Here is a 21,280-nt window from a genome sequence, read left to right on the forward strand (position 1 = left end):
GACTTTCTAGTTGTGGTTATGAGATTCCACGGTTGTGTAATGTTAACAGTATTTTTTGTATTCCTCAATGCATTTAGTCATGTTCTCTGCTCTAAATTGCTTTAGCGTTTAATTCCTTCCTTGTGTGTCAAGTTCCTTGTATAAAGTTCATTCATGTGTCTGTTTCCCTGTGTAGTTTTGCACTTCATCTTATTTTGAGAATGGTGTTCTTTGTTTTTAGTGTTGCTTCCTTTTGTCTTGTCTGCTGTGATTTCGTTCACCTGTCTTGTCCTCCCCAGCTGTCTCCACTTCCTTTAATCACTTCCTTGTGCTTAAATTGTCTCAGCCTCTCTTTGACAGTGTGCATATGTTCACCATCCTTTTGCTTCTTCCAGCTCCAGCACTCCCTAACGCTAGTGTATTTTCAGTTTTAGAGTTCCCCTTGTATTTTATTTCATCTTTAGAGCTCTGAACATTCAGACAAAATAAACGACTCATTTTTCATTAACTCTGCCTGCATTTGGGTCCTCATTTCCACAACACTCCATCTCATGACACAGAAAATGTTGTAGCTTTATTACATTATCAAGAAATTGCTACATACCATGATTATATTTGCTAAGTAAAATAACAAATATAATTAAATTCTCTGAACTTTATTATTTGTGTTAACAGATCAGGGGTAAAGCATTGAAAGTATTCCACAGGAATGTCTTATATCAGATGGACAGGCAGGATGACAAAATTATCAATTGTAAATATACACTGATCAGCCTCAACATTACCATTAAAAACACCTGCCTAATTAAGAATCCTTAGGGTCCTGTTTGTGGGATTCTTGCTACCAGGAAATGTTAAGGGCATAAACTGAACCACAGATGAAGCTTGGAAATGAATACATAACATACAAGCATGTCCAGACAAGGCAAACACAGATGTATACAAGAGCTTTATTAAAGATAGCCACATTCATCCATCCATCCATTTTTCATCCAACTGTTTGGGCTGTATAGGAAAATCTGTTTTGCTTTAGATCACTCAAATTTACATGTTTCTAATTTACTGGACAATGTAGAATATGCCATAGCATCATAGTGGATTTACAGGACAAAGGATGCTGAATATGGAGCTGTCAGGCAGGAGGAAAAGAGGAAGACCTCAGAGAAGATTCATGGATGCAGTGAAGGAAGACATGCAGAGGGTTGGTGTGACAGAGGAGGATGCTGTGGATAGGGTGAGATGGAGACAGATGAATGTTGTGGAGACCCATAAAGGGAGCAGCTGAAAGAAGAAGATCAAATTGTAGGGGGCTTCTTTGAATGCATTACCGCTTGCTACTCAGACTCTTTTTGATGGTACACTTCCTGATCTCTGACACATGTGGGCAGGGGTCACCGTATACACTTGGAAAGCTCAGGACTGGCCGGGTGCGTGTCTTCTCTCCTCTCCGGTATGCCCGCACATTCTGTTTCCGAACACATGGACCCCAACGTGTCCATTCCCCAACCTCACAGTGAGCTAGAGGAGATCATTGAAAAGACACTGTGTTGATTAAAAGTCATGATCAAATTATGATGTAGGGAATATAAAAGACTTCCACAGTGAATTGCCATATGAGAAAGGAATATTTCAAACTTTGGGGAGTGCACTGCATCAGCTGTATGTCAGGCTCAAATCCCTGCGGGCAGGTAAGGTGGCAGCGGCCATGAAGAGAGAAGAGATCTGCTCTGCACCTCACGCACATGTTCCTACTCACACACAGTTCGCAGCCTGGAGGGCACTCTGACACAGATGGGCACAAATCACAAAAGTAACCCTATTTTTGGACAAGGACAAACTCATTTCAGTGACACGCCACATTGTCTCACCTGTGCATTCTCGCAGTGCTGTGTTTGCAGTGAGCTCCTGTGGACAGGTGCGTTCACATTTGCCTCTGAACAGGAAGTGACCTGGATGACAACGTGTGCAGAAGTTCTCACTGAAGCAGGAAGCACAGTCGGCCTTGCACCCTGTAGGCCAGCGGGAACGTGAGGACACATACAAAAAAATTTAATTTCTTTTTGTTTTTTATGCAGACAAATCAGTTCAGGCCACATTAGTGATCAGAACCAGATGAACTACTCAAGTTTTTGCTATTGTAAACCTATGGAGCTCCCAAAGCCTGACACTTTATTGTGCATTCATATGCTTGTCTAACAAAATTCAGATCCACACAGGCATCATACAATGAGGCTAACTCAGCCAAAGGTTTTAGTTTCACCTTGTGATTTCTGACCAAAGAATTCTTGCTTGTATGCAGACATGGGATTACCAGAGCACAAACAATATGCCATGCTCTATTCCCACTTTGTTGAGGCTTCAAAATCTGGAATCCCGAAACCCAATAGTGACATCACAGTGACTGTTTCCATCTTATATGCAGTCTGTAGTCAAAACTCACATTTCATTCAGATCAGCAGACTCAGCACATTTACCTGAAATGCCAAACAGGAAGAAGTTTTTCCTCTTTAAAAGAGCGGTGCTAAAAATGCCCAACTTTACAGCAGAAATGAACATGTTTAGAGTCTGGTACAGAAATGGTTTTGGTTTCTAAAGTTAAAGCTTCTCCCTTCATGAGAATTGTAGTTTTATTTATATAACCCATTTTAATTGTGTGAGGCTGGGGGGTCAAAACATGCAGCCTACAGTCCAGAACCTACCCTGCAATTGTTCCAGTCTAGGGATGGCACGATACCACTTTTTTATGTCCGATACCGATACCGATATTTTACATTTGGATATGGGCCAATACCGATATAAATCCGATATTTAAAATTGATCCAGGCATTTAAAAACATAAAAAAAAAAGAAGTCAACAGTCTCTCTCACAACAAAATCAAAGTCTTTTAGTTATCCCACATACAAGACTAAGGACCAGGGGGGCAGAGCTTTTCAGGCAGTGGCACCAAAGCTCTGGAACTGTTTACCACTCCAGCTCCATTTAGCTGACTTTTTGGCATCATTTAATCAACAGTTGAAAACTTTTCTGTTTAACCAGGCTTTCTGGTTTCTGACTTTATTTTTATTCTTTTTCTTTTAACATGGTAATGTTATTATGTTTTTAACATGGTGTTTTCTGGGGGCGGGGGGTACTGTGTTTTAATTATTGTACAGCGCCTTTCTGTCTGTGAAAAACGCTATATAAATAAACTTTACTTACTTACAACAATAACTATCACCTGAATCCTGTTGTTTCCCTTATGAAAATCCACTATGGTTAACTATGGTTTTTATGCAGTAACCATGGTTACTTTGTTGCGTCATCGTCAATGTATCCCTGTCACTGTATCCCTGCTGTGTGTTACCTTGCCCATTAGTTTTTGTTTAGTTCTGGTCCAGTTATTTGTGTACAGTGTGTTATGTCATTCCATTAATAAATCACGTTTTAAGTTCAGTTCTGTCTCAGAGTCTGCATCCTGGGGTCCAATCCTGCCTACCACACAGCCAGCCATGACAGTGACAAATATGCAAAAAAATAAAAATAAAAAATCAAATCAGGAATGGGGCAAATACTTTTTCACAGCACTGTATTTCATTTTTGCTATAAAGATTTCAGTCAATTTAGAAACTTGATCCCCTTTTACTTAAAGCATATATCCGGCAAATTATAATTAAGACATATAGTCTAATAAGTCCACATAATTTAGACTTGTTTTATTAATTCTTTGAGTTTCTAAACTAATGTAAACTATTCCTTTTTTGAAATAATATATTTTAAATGTGGGCAGTACGGTGGTGCAGTGGTTAGCACTGCTGCCTCACAGTTAGAATACCATCTGGAAGGCCTGGGTTCGATTCCACCTTGGCCCAGGCCTCTCCCTCTCTCTGTGTGGAGTTTGCATGTTCTCCCCGTGCTTGCGTGGGTTTCCTCCGGGTACTCCGGTTTCCTCCCACATTCCAAAGACATGCACTTACTGGGGTTAGGTTAATTGGCTAATCTAAATTGCCCATAGGTGTGAATGAGTGTGTGAAAGGTTGTCTGTCACTCCGTGTTGGCCCTGCAACAGGCTGGCGACCTGTTCAGGGTGTACCCTGCCTCTCGCCCTATGACAGCTGGGATAGGCTCCAGCCCCCCCGCGACCCTTAACAGGATGTGCGGAAGCGAATGGATGGATGGATGGATATTTTAAATGAATCTAATCAGCATTCACAATCATTTACTCTACAGATACTGGATGGGAGATTCACTTTGTATTTTTTTTTCACATTCATTTCACTTTTATTTGTGAGCTGGTATAGGGACAACTTGACGTTTTTATTAAACTGTATCAAAAATCCAATGTTGTCAGCTTGCACTGAAATTTGTTTTGCATCTTTTAGGTAGTTCAGAATAAGAGACACACAAATTAAGTAACCAAACCTTTAAGGTGATTTTTCTGGTTGTTGTCCCCTCATAAAATATTCTTAGTAGTTTTATATACTTTGGAATTATTTATGGGGAAGATTACTGGTTGGTTGATGTGGCACCAACTTACAGACATGTTAATAACATATTAGGAGGTGTCTAATCTCTGTGCAGAATATGTAAACAATGGAGTCTCTTGGCACTGATCTTTTGACTTTGTATTAATTTCATATTCTTATTCTTATATTCATGTTTCATATTCTTATATGTATTGTTAGTTCATAGAGGCTGATACCTCAAGGCTATTTTGTCTGAGATGACTGAATTAGTTTTTTGATGACTGTTTTGGGCTTTCACCCTAAAATAGCTGCTGTCCCTTTAAGACTGTCAGCAAATGGCAAGAAACAGGAAGTGATGTACCCGGAAGTGAGAGAAGCCCGGGAAAACCAGCAAGAAGGCTACAGTATCCATGAATGGTGTTCTAAAACTTAATTGGCTGAAATCCTTTTGTAACTGTTCAGTCTTTCTGGTTTGTTATCCCTAATTTTATTTTTCAAACTGTAGGTGGAATTGATTTTCTTTTGAGATGCGATTTTGACTATAATAAGTTACCGATCAAACTGTCAGATTTTCATCAACAGGTTTTGCTTTATTGGAAACTTTTATACAAACATAATTTCACACCACATAATACTCCAGTATGGAACAACAGGTATATTTTGTTGAATAGAAAATCTATATTTTTAGAGAACCTGTTTTCGAAAGGTATTTGGGCCATTTCACATTTTATGGATGACAAAGGTGATATATTATCATTTAATGAATTTTGTTTGAAATTCAATCTTATTTTTGATGTCAAAACTTATAACAAGTTGATAAAAGCATTCCCAACTCCTCATAAAGCTATGGTTAGAGAAGATGTGTGTCACTCAAAAATCTCCCCTGCTCTGAGTCAACTGTATATATAAGATATAGACTTTAAAGTTTAAAAAAAAATGACAAACAAGTTTACTCGGAGAGTTTTACAAAAGGAATTGTACCCTGGTCAAGTTAAACGGCAGTATATTCTTAAAGGTTTATATAGAGGTTTAAATAGATACAATTTTTAAAATTAGGAAAAAATATATCTCTTTTCCCCTACCTCCAAAAGTAAAGGAAGTCCATTTTAAAATTCTAAATGACATTTATCCAACTAATGTTTTTCTAAAGTCTAAATTCAAATTTGATACTGCTGGATGTAAATTCTGCCATAATGAAGAGGAGGATCTAGATCATCTCTTCTTTCACTGCTGTCATTCAAGAGATGTGGAGCAGGATGTGGGAATGGCTCCACGCTCAGGGAATTGAACTGCCAGTACTGAGCCTAATAATAATTAAATTTGGTATATATTTTCAAAACTCCAACACAGAATTTTTAATTAATAACTTAATTTTATTGGGAAAATTTTTTGTTCATAAATGCAGATTCTTTAAAGTCAATCCAAATTTAGATAGTTTGAAGAATTTCCTAATATGTTTCTTTGAGGCTCTAAAGATGGTTAAAAGTAAAACTGCCCAACGACTATTCTTTGATTAGCAATGTGATGGCCAAATCTATGGCCACACTCCAGCAAAGTCGGTAACTCCCTTATGCATTATTCATACAAATACCATTATTTTAGTTTGTAATAAATTGGTTGGTTTAAATGCATTTGTTCTGTTTGTAAACGCGCACATTTAGTTCACTTGTATTTTTCTCAACCCATGGTTCATTTTTGTTGATGCTCATAATTAGTTGGTTTCTTTACCGGTACTTACCTGCTGTAATCCTGGGGAGTTGCCTGACAAGCTTTTGGCCAGGGCTGACCACACCTGCACACTGGATAAATTGGGCTGCACCACCAGCTCTGGTAGAGGGGAGGGGCTTTGTTTCTTTAGTTAAATAAAGCTTTCCGTTTAAGTTAATTATTTGTATATGGGAGCTTTAAGATTTTGCTTTTAGTGGGGTTTTTTTTGGTGTTTAGTTTATTAACAAACTTACCTGTATTGTGGTGTTTGTGATTGGTGTATTCTGTTTAGTTACCCCTATTGTGTGTGTCAATGGTCTGATCAGCCAGTATATATACCCTTGTGTGTCATTTCTTAGGTGGGTCAGTTATGTTTTGTTTGTGCAGTGAGTTTGTTTGTTGTGCACATTTTTGCCTGAGTTCAGTTTTGTTTCTTTGACCTCTTTTATGAGCTCAGCGTTTTGTAATTTTGATCTTTTGGGTTAAAATAAAAAACCCAATTTTTTTAGTATTTCCTGTGACTCCTCTTGGTTTTTGACTTGGTCCCCCACAAGTGGTGTCAGGAGTGGGATCCTTTGAGTTGAGGAGACAGGATTTTTTTTTTTTTTTTCCCATTTTTCTTTTTGCTGTGAGTTTGAGCAGCATTTTTTCCCCCCCTCTTCCGCCAAACAATCTCTTTGAGCTATGCAGAATGGTGGGCGCCCAAGAAAAGGAAATAGAGTGGAGATTAAAGAGGCCTTGCCACAGCCGGAGACGGAGATGGAGGGAGGAGCTGCAGCCATGGCTGAAGAAACTGAGGATGAAGGTACTAGGGAGCCAACTCTGCGTGATATAGCAGGAATTCTTCAGGCTTTCATGGGACAACAGGAAACTCGGCATAAAAAGCAGAGAGAGGAATCAGCACAACAAGAGCAGCGCTTCAGGAGTTTGCAACACCAGTTTCGGCTTTTGCAGACGGAAGTGCAGTCCAGGACAACCCCTGTTCCTGAGCCTACGTCAAATGATCCAGAGCCTGTTGAAACTCCAGATGATCAACAGATTCAAGTGGCATCTCAACCTGAGGGTTCTGACTCAGTTTCCAGCTTAACAGGTCAGTCTGGGCACATTTATCATCCTAAATTGGAAAAACTAACTGCTGAAGATGATATCGAACACTTCCTGACCACTTTTGAGAGAATTGCAGCTGTTTATCACTGGCCCAAGTCAGACTGGATTTTACACCTTATTCCTCTTCTGACTCGTAAGGCTCGAAGTGCATATGTTAATATGGATGTGGACGATTCTCAGGAGTATGTGAAGGTAAAAGCTGCCATTTTGCAAAAATATGATATAAATCCAGAAACTTACAGGCAAAGGTTCCGCTGCCTTGATGATGTTGATGAGTCCGAAGGAACTGTATGCAAGGTTAAAAGAATTGTATGAGAAATGGATTCAGCCTAAAAATAAGACTGTGAAGGAAGTTGGTGAACTGATTATCTTGGAACAATTTTTGAGAATGCTGTGTCCTGAGCTGCAGGTTTGGATCAAGGAGCATAATCCAAAGTCTGCTGCAGAAGCTGCCACACTGGCGGATGTATTTGTAGCTGCCCGAAATAGGAGCCAGCCATGGAGCAATAGTGCATGGAGGGCTGATAGAGACTCACGCCGGTCACAGCCCTCTCAGCACCATCAGAAGTCTGCAACAGGTGTGGGTAAGCTCCCTTCAAGGGAAAACCCTCCTTTAAATGTTTTCAGGTCAGGTAAAAGACCACCTGTGTGTTACCTTTGTGGACAGGAAGGTCACACCAAGCCTATGTGTGCTAAGAATCAAAGCAAGTTATCTCAGATGTGTTTTGTGCCTCACCAGAATGTGGATATTAAACCTGAGATAAAGTGTTCCAATAAAATCATCACGGTGAAGATCTGTGAACAAGAAATGGATGCTTTAATAGATACTGGCAGCGCACAGGCAATATGTACCAATGGACTATACATATCCTTCTGAAACAATATCTGTTCGCTGTGTACATGGGGATGAAAGATCGTACCCCACTGCTGATCTGTTTATTGAGGTGCAGGGGTCTTCCTATCTGTTAAAGGTGGGGATAGCTGATAATCTACCCTATCCTGTAGTTCTTGGGGAGGATCTGCCAGTTATCTATGACTTATTAAGGGGAGTGCAGAGCTGTAATGCTGCCATAACAAGGGCCCAAGCTAAAAACCAGGATGAAGAGTATGTAACACTTAGTGCTTTACCCTTCTTTGAGGTTGAGCTCGAGACAAAACCTGGGAAGTCTCGGAAGACACGCAGTCAAAGAAGGTGTGAAAAATTTAAACATTCAGTTGGAAAGGCTTCAGTTGAGATTACTCCAGATATGCCTTTGGGCTTTCAAATACCCATGAACATTACGCAAATGCAGCAGGATGATCCAACTTTGTCTGCCATACTTTTGAGGGCTAGGGAGAAGGAATATGCTGCAGGATCTGACCCAAATAAAGAGCCGTACATTCTGCAAGATGGCATTTTATATCACCAACATAGCCAGGCTAAGCAGTTAGTGGTCCCTAAAGTGGCTCGTGAAACAGTGCTTACTTTGGGACACTCTATTCCCTGGGCTGGCCACCTTGGGAAGCATAAGACGACTGCTCGCATTAAGCGGCACTTTTTCTGGCCTGGTTTACGCTCAGATGTTGACTTGTTTTGCAGAAGTTGCCCCCAGTGTCAGAAGACTTCAATTAGAATGCCAACTAAAGCACCACTCCACCCTCTTCCAATTATTGGCACACCATTTCAACATCTTGGCATGGACATAGTTGGTCCTGTGGAAAAAAGTAAAGCTGGAAATCATTTTATGCTGGTCATTACAGACTATGTCACAAGATATCCCGAAGTCTTTCCACTGAAATCTGTCAAAGCAAAACCTGTAGCTTCCTCCTGATTCAACTTTTTTTCAAGGGTTGGATTTCTACAGGAGATTTTGACTGATCAAGGCACTAACTTTATGTCAACATTATTGAAACAGGTTTATAAACTGTTGGGCATCAGGAGTATGCGGACAACCCCGTATCACCCCCAGACAGATGGACTGACGGAGCGCTTCAACCAAACTTTGAAACAAATGCTCCGTAAGTTTGTTAATGACACAGGGTCTGATTGGGACCAGTGGCTACCATATCTCTTTTTTGCCTACAGAGAAGTTCCTCAGGCTTCCACTGGATTCTCTCCATTTGAGCTCCTTTATGGCCGTGAAGTGAGGGGTCCTCTGACTCTGCTAAGGGACTCATGGGAAAGAAATCAAGGTAAAGAGGAAGGTGTTAACATTGTTTCATACGTTGTTCAAATGAGGGATAAGTTACAGCAGATGAGTGAACTGGCTCAGAGTCATATGGCAGCTGCGCAGCAACGCCAAAAAGGTTGGTTTGATAAAAAAGCTCGCCATAGAAGTTTTGTCCCTGGTCAGAAGGTTCTGGTAATGTTGCCAACTTCTGACAGCAAGTTGCTTGCAAAGTGGCAGGGACCTTTCCAAGTTCTGAGGAAGCTTGGACCGACTACCTACCAAGTCTCCACACCAGGTCTCCAGCGAGGGAGTCGAGTGCTTCACGTCAACCTTCTCAAGGAGTGGGTACCACGTACTGAGAATGAAACAGAGGCATTGTTTATTCACAGCGTGGATGAGGAGGTGGAAGTTAATGATTACTTGCCTTCAGTAACATCTTCGGTCCTGGACCTAAGCCATCTCACTAGTGAGCAACAGTCTCAGGTAACGCCTCTGATCACTTCAAGCATATTTCAAGAGTGTCCAGGTCGCACCACCTTGGTGGAGCATAATATTATTCTAAAACCTGATGCTGTTGCAAAGCGCATGAGTTACAGGATACCAGAACGCTTCCGGGTGGAGCTGAAGAAGGAGATGGACCTTATGCTGTCCCTAGGAAGCATCCAACCTTCAACAAGTGAGTGGTGCAACCCTGTTGTGTTGGTTCCAAAAAAGGATGAGACAATACGATTTTGCATTGACTTCAGGTACCTCAACGCCATTTCAAAATTTGACTCTTACCCAATGCCTCGTATAGATCTCATTGAGAACCTGGGGAAAGCCAGATACTTAACAACTCTTGATTTGTCAAAAGGCTACTGGCAGGTGGCCCTCACTAAACAGGCCCAAGAGTTGACAGCGTTTCGTACCCCTTGGGGATTGTTCGAGTTCACTGTCAGAATCAGAATCAGAAGGTTTTTATTGCCATATGGGTGAACAGGTTCACAGCATTAGGAAATTGCTGCGGTACTTCGTGCTTACAGAAAAAACAAATAAGTATAAAAACTATAAGACAATATACAAGTATACAAATTGCAAATATACAGAGATATTAGAGCTATAACTATAACACAATATTACAAAATATACAGTGCAGAGACTAATTAAAAGATAAAAGAATGTAAACTATATTCCACTAATATGTACATCAGTGCAATCAGACAGGTGCATAGACATAGGGTCATCAGCGTTTGTGGAGGGTGGTGGTAACAGTCTTAGGGTTATTGTTCATGAGTCCAACAGCAGAGGGGAAGAAACTGTTCTTATGGCGGGAGGTTCTGGTCCGTATGGACCGTAGCCTCCTGCCTGAGGGGAGAGGGTCAAAAAGGCTGTGCCCAGGGTGAGAGTGGTCGGCTGTGATCCGACCTGCGCCCCAGTGTCCTGGAGGTGTACAGGTCCTGGAGAGATGGGAGGTTACAGCCAATCACCTTCTCAGCAGAGTGCACAACGCGCTGTAGTCTGTTTGTCCCTAGTGGTGGCTCCAGCGTACCACACAGTGATGGAGGAGGTGAGGATGGACTCAATGATGGCAGTATAGAACTGCACCATGGTCCTTGCTGGCAAGTTGAATTTCTTCAACTGCCGCAGGAAGTACATCCTCTGCTGGGCCTTTTTGACGACAGAGGTGATGGTGGGCTCCCACTTGAGGTCCTGGGTGATGGTAGTTCCCAGGAAGCGAAAAGAGTCCACTGTGGTGATGGGGGTGTCAGTCAGGATGATGGAGGGTAGAGGGGCTGTGTGCTTCCTAAAGTCCACTATAATCTCCACTGTCTTCTGGGCGTTCAGTACCAGGTTATTGTGGCTGCACCAGGACACCAGACGTTTGACCTCCATCCTGTAGGCCGACTCGTCCCCGTCTGAGATGAGTCCGATGAGAGTCATGTCGTCTGCAAACTTAATAAGCTTGACAGACTGGTGGTCAGAGGTGCAGCAGTTGGTATACAGGGAGAAGAGCAGAGGAGAGAGGACACAGCCCTGAGGAGTGCCAGTGCTGATGGTCCGGGAGTCCGAGACATTCTTCCCCAGCATCACGTGCTGCTTCCTGTTCATCAGGAAGTCAATGATCCACCTGCAGATGGGATCTGGCACGTTCATCTGGGACAGCTTGTCTTGGAGGAGATCAGGGATGATGGTGTTGAAGGCAGAGCTGAAGTCCACAAACAGGATCCTGGCGTAGGTTCCCTGGGAGTCCAGATGCTGTAGGATGAAGTGCAGAGTCAGGTTGATGGCGTCGTCCACAGACCTGTTGGCTCTGTAGGCAAACTGCAGGGGGTCCAGAAGGGGGGCTGTGAGGGACTTGAGGTGGGACAGCACCAGACGCTCAAATGACTTCATGACCACAGAAGTCAGTGCCACAGGTCTGTAGTCATTTAGTCCAGTGATCCTTGGCTTCTTGGGGACAGGAACAATGGTAGCGGTTTTAAAGCAGACAGGCACGTGGCAAGCCTCCAGTGAGGAGTTTTGAAGATGTTCGTGAACAATGGGGCAAGCTCGTTAGCACAGTGTCTCAGTGTGGCAGGTGAGACACCATCTGGACCTGGAGCTTTGCGAGCTTTGACACTCCTGAACTGCTTTAGCACCTGGTCCTCCTGAATACAAAAGACTGTGGGGGTGGGGGAGGAGGGGGACTCTGGGGTGGGAGTCCTTGATGATGTGGGCTTCTCTGAGGTGTGGGGAGTGGGGGAGGTTGGGGGGTGAATATTTGTGTTGGCTGTATTGTAGTTGGGACTGGTGGAGGTGTGAAGGCTGCTGAACTGACCATCAAAACGACAATAGAACTCGTTCAGTCTATTTGCAGTTTGTAGGTCGTCTGTGGAGTGGGGGGTTTTAGGCTTGTAGTTGGTAATCTGCCTAAAACTTTTCCATACAGAGGCCGCGTCGTTCTCAGAGGCCGCGTCGTCCTGCCGTTTGGTCTGCATAGGGCTCCAGCGACGTTTCAAAGACTAATGGATCAGGTACTAGATGGGCTCTCCGCATTTACCTGTGCATACCTTGATGATGTTGTCATTTTCAGTGAGACTTGGGATGTGCACGTGGACCATCTGAGGGAGGTTCTGGATCGGCTGCGTTCTGCGGGCCTTACATCAATCCAGCAAAGTGTGCTCTTGCTAGGACAGAAATACAGTACCTTGGCTTTACTGTTGGAGGTGGCATGATTAAACCACAAGTTGATAAAATTGATGCAATAACATGTCCTCTCCCACAAACCAGGAAACAGCTGCGATCTTTTCTAGGCTTGGCTGCATTCTACCATAGATTCATTCCCAACTTCTCAGCTAGAGCAGCATCTCTAACAGATATGACAGGCTCAAAGTGTTCCAACAAGATTCGATGGACAGCAGATGCCATTGCAGCTTTTAAGGATGTCAGCCAGTCCTTGAGCAGGTTCCAGTTTTACACTCAACAGATTTTGCAAAGGATTTCCTATTGCAAACTGATGCTTCGGAAAGGGGTCTGGGCGTTGTGCTTCTGCAGGGACCACCGGAGGACCAGCATCCAGTCGCCTACATCAGCCGTAAGTTGTTACCAAGGGAGAGGCGGTATGCAACTGTGGAGAAGGAAGCCTTGGCCATTAAATGGGCCCTTGACTCATTCAAGTATTATTTGCTTGGAAGAGAATTCATCCTTCAAACTGATCACAGAGCCCTGCAGTGGCTAGACAGAATGAAGGACACTAATGGGAGAATCACCAGGTGGTATCTTGCAATGCAGCCGTACCGGTTTAAGGTTCATTATATCCCTGGCAAGGACAGCATCACTGCTGATTATCTCTCTCGCTGCCAGGGTGAAGACAAAGAAGTGGGGGGGTGTGTGATGGCCAAATCTATGGCCACACTCCAGCAAAGTCGGTAACTCCCTTATGCATTATTCATACAAATACAAAATGATGCTCATAATTAGTTTGTTTCTTTACCGGTACTTACCTGCTGTAATCCTGGGGAGTTGCCTGACAAGCTTTTGGCCAGGGCTGACCACACCTGCACACTGGATAAATTGGGCTGCACCACCAGCTCTGGTAGAGGGGAGGGGCTTTGTTTCTTTAGTTAAATAAAGCTTTCCGTTTAAGTTAATTATTTGTATATGGGAGCTTTAAGATTTTGCTTTTAGTGGGGTTTTTTTTTTTGGTGTTTAGTTTATTAACAAACTTACCTGTATTGTGGTGTTTGTGATTGGTGTATTCTGTTTAGTTACCCCTATTGTGTGTCAATGGTCTGATCAGCCAGTATATATACCCTTGTGTGTCATTTCTTAGGTGGGTCAGTTATGTTTTGTTTGTGCAGTGAGTTTGTTTGTTGTGCACATTTTTGCCTGAGTTCAGTTTTGTTTCTTTGACCTCTTTTATGAGCTCAGCGTTTTGTAATTTTGATCTTTTGGGTTAAAATAAAAAACCCAATTTTTTTTTTTTAGTATTTCCTGTGACTCCTCTTGGTTTTTGACTTGGTCCCCCACAAGCAATTTTGATTTGTTGTAAACCTCGATGTTTGTTCCTTATTTAAATGCCCCCCCCCCCTTTTTTTTATTATTATTAATTTTTTTCCTTCCTGTTACTGTCTCTAATAATCTGCATATGTACCATTCAGCCTGTGAGATCTAGTTGATACTTTATTTTCGATATTGTTACCTTGATTTGTCTGTAAATCCTTGTTCTAAATAAAAAAAAAAAAAAAAAAAAAAAGAAGGCTATGGTTATGGCGGTAATCCACAGGTTTCTGTAAGAGTGTACGCAGGCTGCCATGACAGACTGCTACTTCCGCTGTACGGTTTTATACTTCCGGTTACCCAAAGTTAATGCCAGAGTTAATGACAAAATTTGATTACTTTGTGCTGTAATGGGCGGCTTTATTAGTTGGAACATGAGCTCAGGTTCAATTTGTGCTGTTGTCGGTTGTCACTACATCAGTCTGTACATTATTTTATTCTGTAAATTTGCTCTTTTTTTCCCCAAAATTATACTACCCAGTTGCACATCCTATTATTGTATTTTTTCCTTATGTTTTAAGTTTTCCTTTAATGTACAGCCTCTTATTTTTTTACATTATTTTATTTATAGTGTGACACTACAGCATACAGCAGGGGTGCCCAATACGTCGATCGCGATCTACTGGTCGATCGCAAGAGGAGTGCAGGTAGATTGCATGGAACTCCCAGTGAAATTGGGGAAAAAATGTAGATTGCACGGCACCCTACGCATGTGCATTTAACCACGCTAGATTTGCTTTAACCACTTTAACAAGCTTCCGTGTCGCAAAGCTAGTCTCCAGTTTGTTTTAAACAAAACTGAAGAAAGGAAAGGCTATAAAAATGAGTTCCGTAGCCGGTCCAAATAAGAAACCCAAAACTTACCACTTCCATACGGAATGGGAGGAGGATTTTTTTTTTTTCTCACGATGTCATATTTGAAGTGCATTTGCCTCATCTGTCAGAGCGCCATTGCTATTCCAAAGAAGGGAAACGTAGAGCGGCATTTTCGGACTGTCCACAAAAACTATGACATTGACTTTCCTCTGAAAAGCGAGCTGAGAAAGGTGAAGGAACTAAAATCCCAGTTGTCTGGACAGCATTCGTTTTTCTCACAACTGACCACAAAAGCGAAGGCAGCCACCAAAGCATCATTCCGGGTGAGCCACTTAATTGTTAGGCATAAGAAGTCCTTCCAAGATGGAGAAATGACCATAGAGGCATTTGTTGAAGCAGCTGATTCGTTGTTGCGAGATTTAAAAAAACACCAGAAATATTATCTTCAAGACAAACTAATACAAACTATGTGTTATAGATAAAATTTTAATTCAATTAAAATATACTTTATCCTAAAAGCACAAAATATGCAATAATAGTTATTTAAATAATATAAAATAAATATGCGTTTTGCATTTTTATTTTGGGTAGATCCTTTTGGCTTGGTCATCTTTTAAGTAGCTCGCAAGCTGAAAAAGTGTGGGCACCCCTGATCTAGCATAATATGTAGATACAGAAAATGGTTTTCAATTTCTTTGTGGGTTAGTGCAGCATGTATAAATGTAAAGATATGGTCTGATGGACTTGTTCTACTATAGGTCTTAACACTAGAACTCCCGAGGTGGTCAGTTTGACCTTTTTTAAATTTTGCATTTTGATATCTTTGTTGCTATAAATCCCATGTAACTGTAGGACCCTAACTTTTCCTAAAAATGTGTATATTGTATTCTAACATTGTCATTTTATTAGAAGTGTTTCTACCTAGAATTCCCATAGGTGGTCATTTTGACCACAATACATTATTTACATAAATTTATAATAAACAAATATATGTATAAAAGATCAAAGAATACATGGATCTGTAATGTTACCAGTCAACTAAAGATGGTTGTGGCCATGGTCATAGCAGTCATATTGACCATATGTATATTCAGCGTAATTTGGTGAAATTGGAAGCTTTTTGATCCCTGATAGTTACCACCTGGTGCCCACTGTTGATGGGCAAAATGTCATTCCTGGTGTTTTCATGAACTTGAAAAAAATTGGCTGTACTTTTAGGCTCCATTTCAAAATGAAAACAGCTAAGTTTTCATGCGTTTCAGCCTCCCATTTACACGTGAACGGAGTGAAAATGATACTTTTTGGAAATGGGCTGGAGCATTTCTGAAACCCTCCGGCCTTCGTTTCTGTGTAAACGGACAAAAACAATGCTTTCTGGAAACGGGGGCACGCGCACACATGCACTATGGTTGCAGCTCCTATAGCCACACTGCCAACTTGTGGCCTGGCAATAGGAATTGCAGCGTTTTCGCATTTCCATGTAAACAGAGATTGTTTCTGAAATGTCTCCATGTAAATGCGTCACTTTTCGGAAACAACAACGGCAAAACGACACCGTTTCCACTGGAAATGTCGTGTAAACGGGGCCTTATTTAAACCCTAGTAGGGGTTGTCCCCTTTGAAGGTGGTTGTTGACCCATTGTTATTCATCATCACATGAGCCAAGGTGTGAAAATTACCTGTAGGTCACGACCACAAAAGGAGACCTGTGAGACCTTGTCACTTCAGGTGGCCTCAATACGTCACCTGATGTGAGTGGGGTTTGAGGCACCTGGAAGGGATCTCTAGGCTGTATTGTAGGAAGCTGACAGCTGGTGTCATAAGGCACCACCTCTGTTCAATGATGGTCATTCACAGTGGACATAGATGGCCTCTTTTACTCCTCTTTCAAACAATCTTTGTTCTCGGTCCAAAATATGAACAGTGACATCCTCAAAAGACGTGGTTATCCCAACTTGTCCTTCATCAAATCAGTGAGGATGCACAGGAAAGAAAGTCAGACACTAACTAAAATTATCTCTCATATAGCAGGTTTATCAGAGATCCACCTGAAAACCCTGGTGGTAATGACCCACACCTTTTTTACTCCTTAGCTTATATGCAAGAATGAATGAATGAATCATAATGAATAATAATGGGTCAGTGACCACCTCCAAAGGGGACAACTCCCACTAGGGTTTAAATGCCTGGGCTTCTCCACAAAAAGGTGGAGAAGACTGAAGAACCTTCTTGGATAAGAGAGGAACCGACTTCAAAAAAATTTAAAGAAGTCCACTCACCTTTTTTCAAGCTGTTGAGAAAACTATGACCTGGATGACTGAGAATCTACACAGACATAAATTCCTGCTGCTGATGTTCCTTGCCACAAGCATCTTTAGTTGACTGGTAACATTACAGATCCATGTATTCTTCAATGTTTTTATGGATTAGAAATTATATGATTTTTTTAATAAATTTAAGCAAATAATGTATGTGGTCAGAATGAACTCCTATGGGAGTTCGAGAAGTTCTAAAATTCTGGGAGTTCTAATGTTAAAGGGCTACACCCCAATGTGTACTGGGAAATGCAACAGTGTTTGACAGTAGCAACAATCCCATTGCATTTTCTCCAGAAATTGCACAGTCTAGTCATTACATCATTTCTCATTAACAGGATGTTGCAATAGCTCTCTTAAAAGATTACATCCCTCCCATATTAGCATCACTTCATTATCTCCATGTAACGGCTTCATCATTCAAGAGCTCGTGGTGTTATATTTTCCCAACAGAACACATGCAAGAGTTTTGAGAACCTTCAGCCATCAGGCTTCTCTCCAGCTCCCAGTTTAGGGTTTGGGAGGCAGCCTCCATTTTTTATGATTAAGTTTAAAGGTGGAGGCAGCCTCCATCTTTTAAGATTTGTTTTTTTTGCATTTTTGGCCACAGCGGCTTTTGTCTACAGTGGAGAGTGACAGGAAATGGGGGGAAAGATAGAGGGGAAGACATGCGGGCAAATTGGCGACAGGCCGGGACGCGAACCCGCGCTGCCCGCACCGCAACGTGTGTATGTGGTCGCCGGCTTCACCACTAAGCCACCCAGGCACCAAGATTAGTTCTTTTTAAGGTTGATACATCCGTTAGTTTTGTGTTACAGACCCAGACTGCTGGGTGACCTCTCACCCTGGCTAGTAATGACAGATGGCTGCTCTCCCTGAGGTTTTTCCTCTCCTCTAATGCCCAGTGCCAAGATCAACACCCAAAATTAGTAGGATTGCTGGGCTTCTCTATTGTAGGGCCTTTACCTTACATTATGAAGTGCCTTGATATGGCTATTGTTATAATTTGGTGATAAATAATAAAATTGATGTGATTTGAAATTTCTGCTATAGAGTCAATATTTCATTGTATTGAAGTTGTATTATTATTCCAAGCAGAAAATGAAACTTGAATAGCTGAATTATCTTGATAATATTATTAATGCCTTAGACTTATATAGTGCTTTTCAAGGCACTCAAAGACGCTTTACAATTCCATGCACTATTCATTCGCACCTCAATCATACTTGGTGGTGGTAAGCTACTAATGTAGCCACAGCTGCCTTGGGGCAGTCTGACAGAAGTGCTCAGAGGTGCACATCAATGTATATACAATGATCTGTTACCAGATAACTTTTCTTTATGGGATACACCTGCATGGGACAACAGAGGGTCCTTGTACTTCCATTTGTTGATTCTATAATATTTAAAATACAATTCAAGCTGTTTGAAATAGTCACATGTTCACTGGTACATACTGTTGCAGGTGCTGATGTGTGGTGAGCGCGTGCCGTAGTGACCTCGGGGACACGAGGACAGGCAGGCCCCCCTCTGCCGCATCCCGTTCAGCTCCAGGTGGAAGAAGAAGCGAGGTTTACAGGACAGACAGCCGTTCAGGGCCGAGCATGCCGCACAACCTGCCTGACACGAGCTGCTCACCGAAGAGCTACCTGTGACAGGAAATGAATGATTGTATCTGAAGTGGTTCGGATTCTGTTCACTTCCTCTTTTTGTGCAAAGGAAATACTCAACTCACTACGCTGTAGTCCATTCATAGCTCACAATTTTATAGGCAGCTTGATTTTATGAGAACATGGCCAAGCTTCAAAAATCTCTAGCCTGCAAATGCATAAATCCAATGGAAATCCATGACCATATCATTCACACTCATTGCCTCCATATGTATGTCTGTCTGCTTTTTTTTTCTACAAGGAAATTGGCAAAATCAACATATTTCACAAGAGCCATCGCTAAGACTAGAATTAAAGAGGTAGGAATGACAAGTCCTGCCTGATACTTACGCCTGCGTCGCAGCACATTTGTGGTATCCTGACTTTTTGAAAAGTGTATTAGGTGCAGAATCCAAATTAATAATGGTAAATGCATTTTCTGTGAACAAAGATGCCTTGTTTCACATGCTGATGATGTACACTGATTCACAAGTCATTCAAATGGCTCCATGTGGAAACTCCAGCCTGGGTAACATGGCACCTAAGCGCAGAGATGTTTTCTTGAAGAATCCATGCACATTCCATGAGATCACTTAAGCTGGCTGAATGTCACAAAGAATGCAAACAGAAGTGAAGCCATCATACGATAGTCGCAGTCGCAGCCGCAATGCAAAGTTTGGGTAAGCTCCTGTGGGCTTGTTTTTGTTTCCCACACACATATTCCCACCCTCCTCTCCAGTGCTGCCATTCCTTTTCGACCCTCCCCCCGATCCATTATCACATCAGCAACGTCCCTCACTATAAACCATGGAGAATGTGATTAATAACACTTTCCAAAGGATAAATAAGCCTACTGGAAATATCCATCCTCATCTTCTGCATACTCTGTATTTATTATCTAAAGCTTATGAGCCCCTCTGGATTTAGAAGTGTGTTTTGCTCACTGGACATTTGATCATCGCTGTGCAGAATTTGACACACTGATTTGACTGTTTTGAGAGCTTTTGAGACTGTGAGCAGGTTTTTATGACATCAAAGCTTTAAGCCAGTGATACATGAATATATTTGAAACCTCCAGCACACATACTGAGAATGGACTTTTAAGTCCTGGATTCTTTTTTATGAGGGCTTTGGGGTTTTTTTTAGTTAAAAGTAGTTAACAAAACATAAGCAAATTATCTTTTTAAATATCAAATCTCTGGAGGGATATTTTTATATACTCACCAGCCACTTTTAGGTAAGCCTGTTTAACTGCTCGTTAACACAAATATCTAGTCAGCCAATCACATAGCAGCTGTAGTTCAAACCGAGTATCAGAATGGGGAAGAAAGACGATTTAAGTGACTTTGAATGTGGCATGATTGTTGGTGCCAGACGGGCTGGTCTGAATATTTCAGAAACTGCTGGGATTTCCCCACAAAACCATCTGTATGGTTTACAGAGAATGGTTTGAAACAGAGAAAATAAGAGAATGGCATCTCTGAATGCGCAGCACGTTGAACCTTGAAGCAGATGGGCTACAGCAGCCACACCAGGTGGCACTCCTGTCAGCTAAGAACAGGAAACTGAGGCTACATTTCACATGGGCTCACCAAAATAGAAGACTGGAAAAATGTTTCCTGTCTGATGAGTCTGTTTTTACTGCAACATTTGGATGGTAGGCTCAGAATTTGGTATAAACACTATGAAAGCATGGATCCATGTATCAACGGTTCAGGCTCCTGCTGGTGTAATGGTGTGGGGGATATTTTTTTTTGGCAAACTTAGTACCGAGTATTGTTTAAACACCACAACCTACTTGAGTATTGTTCCTGACATGTCCGTCCCTTTATGATCAGTGTGCCCAACTTCTGATGGCTTCCAGCAGGATAAGACACCATGTCACAAAGCTCACATCATCTCAAACTGACAAAGTTCACCGTACTCAAATGACCTCTACAGTCACCAGATCTCAAGTCAATAGAGCACCTTTGGGATGTGGAGGAACAAGAGATTTGCATCATCAGGAGGTGGGGGTGGGGGGGCTGCTGGAGCCTATCGGCTGCCAATAGGGCAAAAGGTGGGGTACACCCTGGGCAGGTTGCCAGTCTGTCGCAGGGCCAGACAACCATTCACACTCACACATTCACACCTTTGGCCAATATAGAATCCCCAATTAACCTTTGAACTGTGGGAGGAAGCCACGCAGACACAGGGAGACCATGCAAACTCCACACAGATTCAAACCCTGGAGCTTCCTGTTGTGAGGTCGCAGTGCTAACCACCATGCTGCCCCGCATCATCGATGTGCAGCTGACAAATCTGCAACAACTGTGTGAAAGGGAATCCAAAGGTGTGTACATTTTTGATAATCCTTTAAAAGATATAGAACTAAAGTGGTAAAAATATCACATTAATTAAATTTCAAATCAAAACCTAACACAGAAAAAAAGCTTCCACAGCAGAATTCCCATGTGTCAGCACCTTTTACATTTAGTTCGATTTAAACCCTGATTGGAAACTGCATGTTTCCCATTAGGACAGTCCATGAAAAAAGTAAGGGGATTATTGGACTACCTCCCAGTGAGGGAAAAAAAACTAGAAAACTGGATTCGCT

At 41.9% G+C, this 21,280-nt stretch overlaps 1 protein-coding gene across 1 annotated transcript; it reads right to left on the reverse strand.

Annotated features, from left to right (window-relative positions):
* Window positions 1-1,064: 1,064 nt before the first annotated feature.
* LOC115774642 (R-spondin-3-like) lies at window positions 1,065-19,459 on the reverse strand. Its single transcript, XM_030721998.1, has 7 exons — window positions 19,412-19,459; window positions 19,036-19,123; window positions 18,493-18,684; window positions 1,848-1,988; window positions 1,615-1,761; window positions 1,308-1,497; window positions 1,065-1,202 (listed from the first exon to the last, which is right to left on the reverse strand). The coding sequence occupies exons 1-7, from the start codon at window positions 19,457-19,459 to the stop codon at window positions 1,112-1,114; spliced, it is 897 nt and encodes a 298-aa protein (XP_030577858.1). The 3' UTR covers window positions 1,065-1,111.
* Window positions 19,460-21,280: the final 1,821 nt, after the last annotated feature.

The sequence above is a fragment of the Archocentrus centrarchus genome, chromosome 24, assembly GCF_007364275.1.
Source record: "Archocentrus centrarchus isolate MPI-CPG fArcCen1 chromosome 24, fArcCen1, whole genome shotgun sequence".
Lineage (NCBI taxonomy): Eukaryota > Metazoa > Chordata > Actinopteri > Cichliformes > Cichlidae > Archocentrus > Archocentrus centrarchus.

Excerpts from the sequence above, each read along its gene's own strand:
- LOC115774642 (XM_030721998.1), bottom strand. The coding sequence starts at position 19,459 with ATGGATCGGGGGGAGGGTCGAAAAGGAATGGCAGCACTGGAGAGGAGG. Across the intron at positions 1,762-1,847 it reads AGCACTGCGAGAATGCACAG|AGTGCCCTCCAGGCTGCGAA; the intron begins GTGAGACAATGT and ends CATCTGTGTCAG. Across the intron at positions 1,203-1,307 it reads AAGAGTCTGAGTAGCAAGCG|CATCCTCCTCTGTCACACCA; the intron begins GTAATGCATTCA and ends CCCTATCCACAG.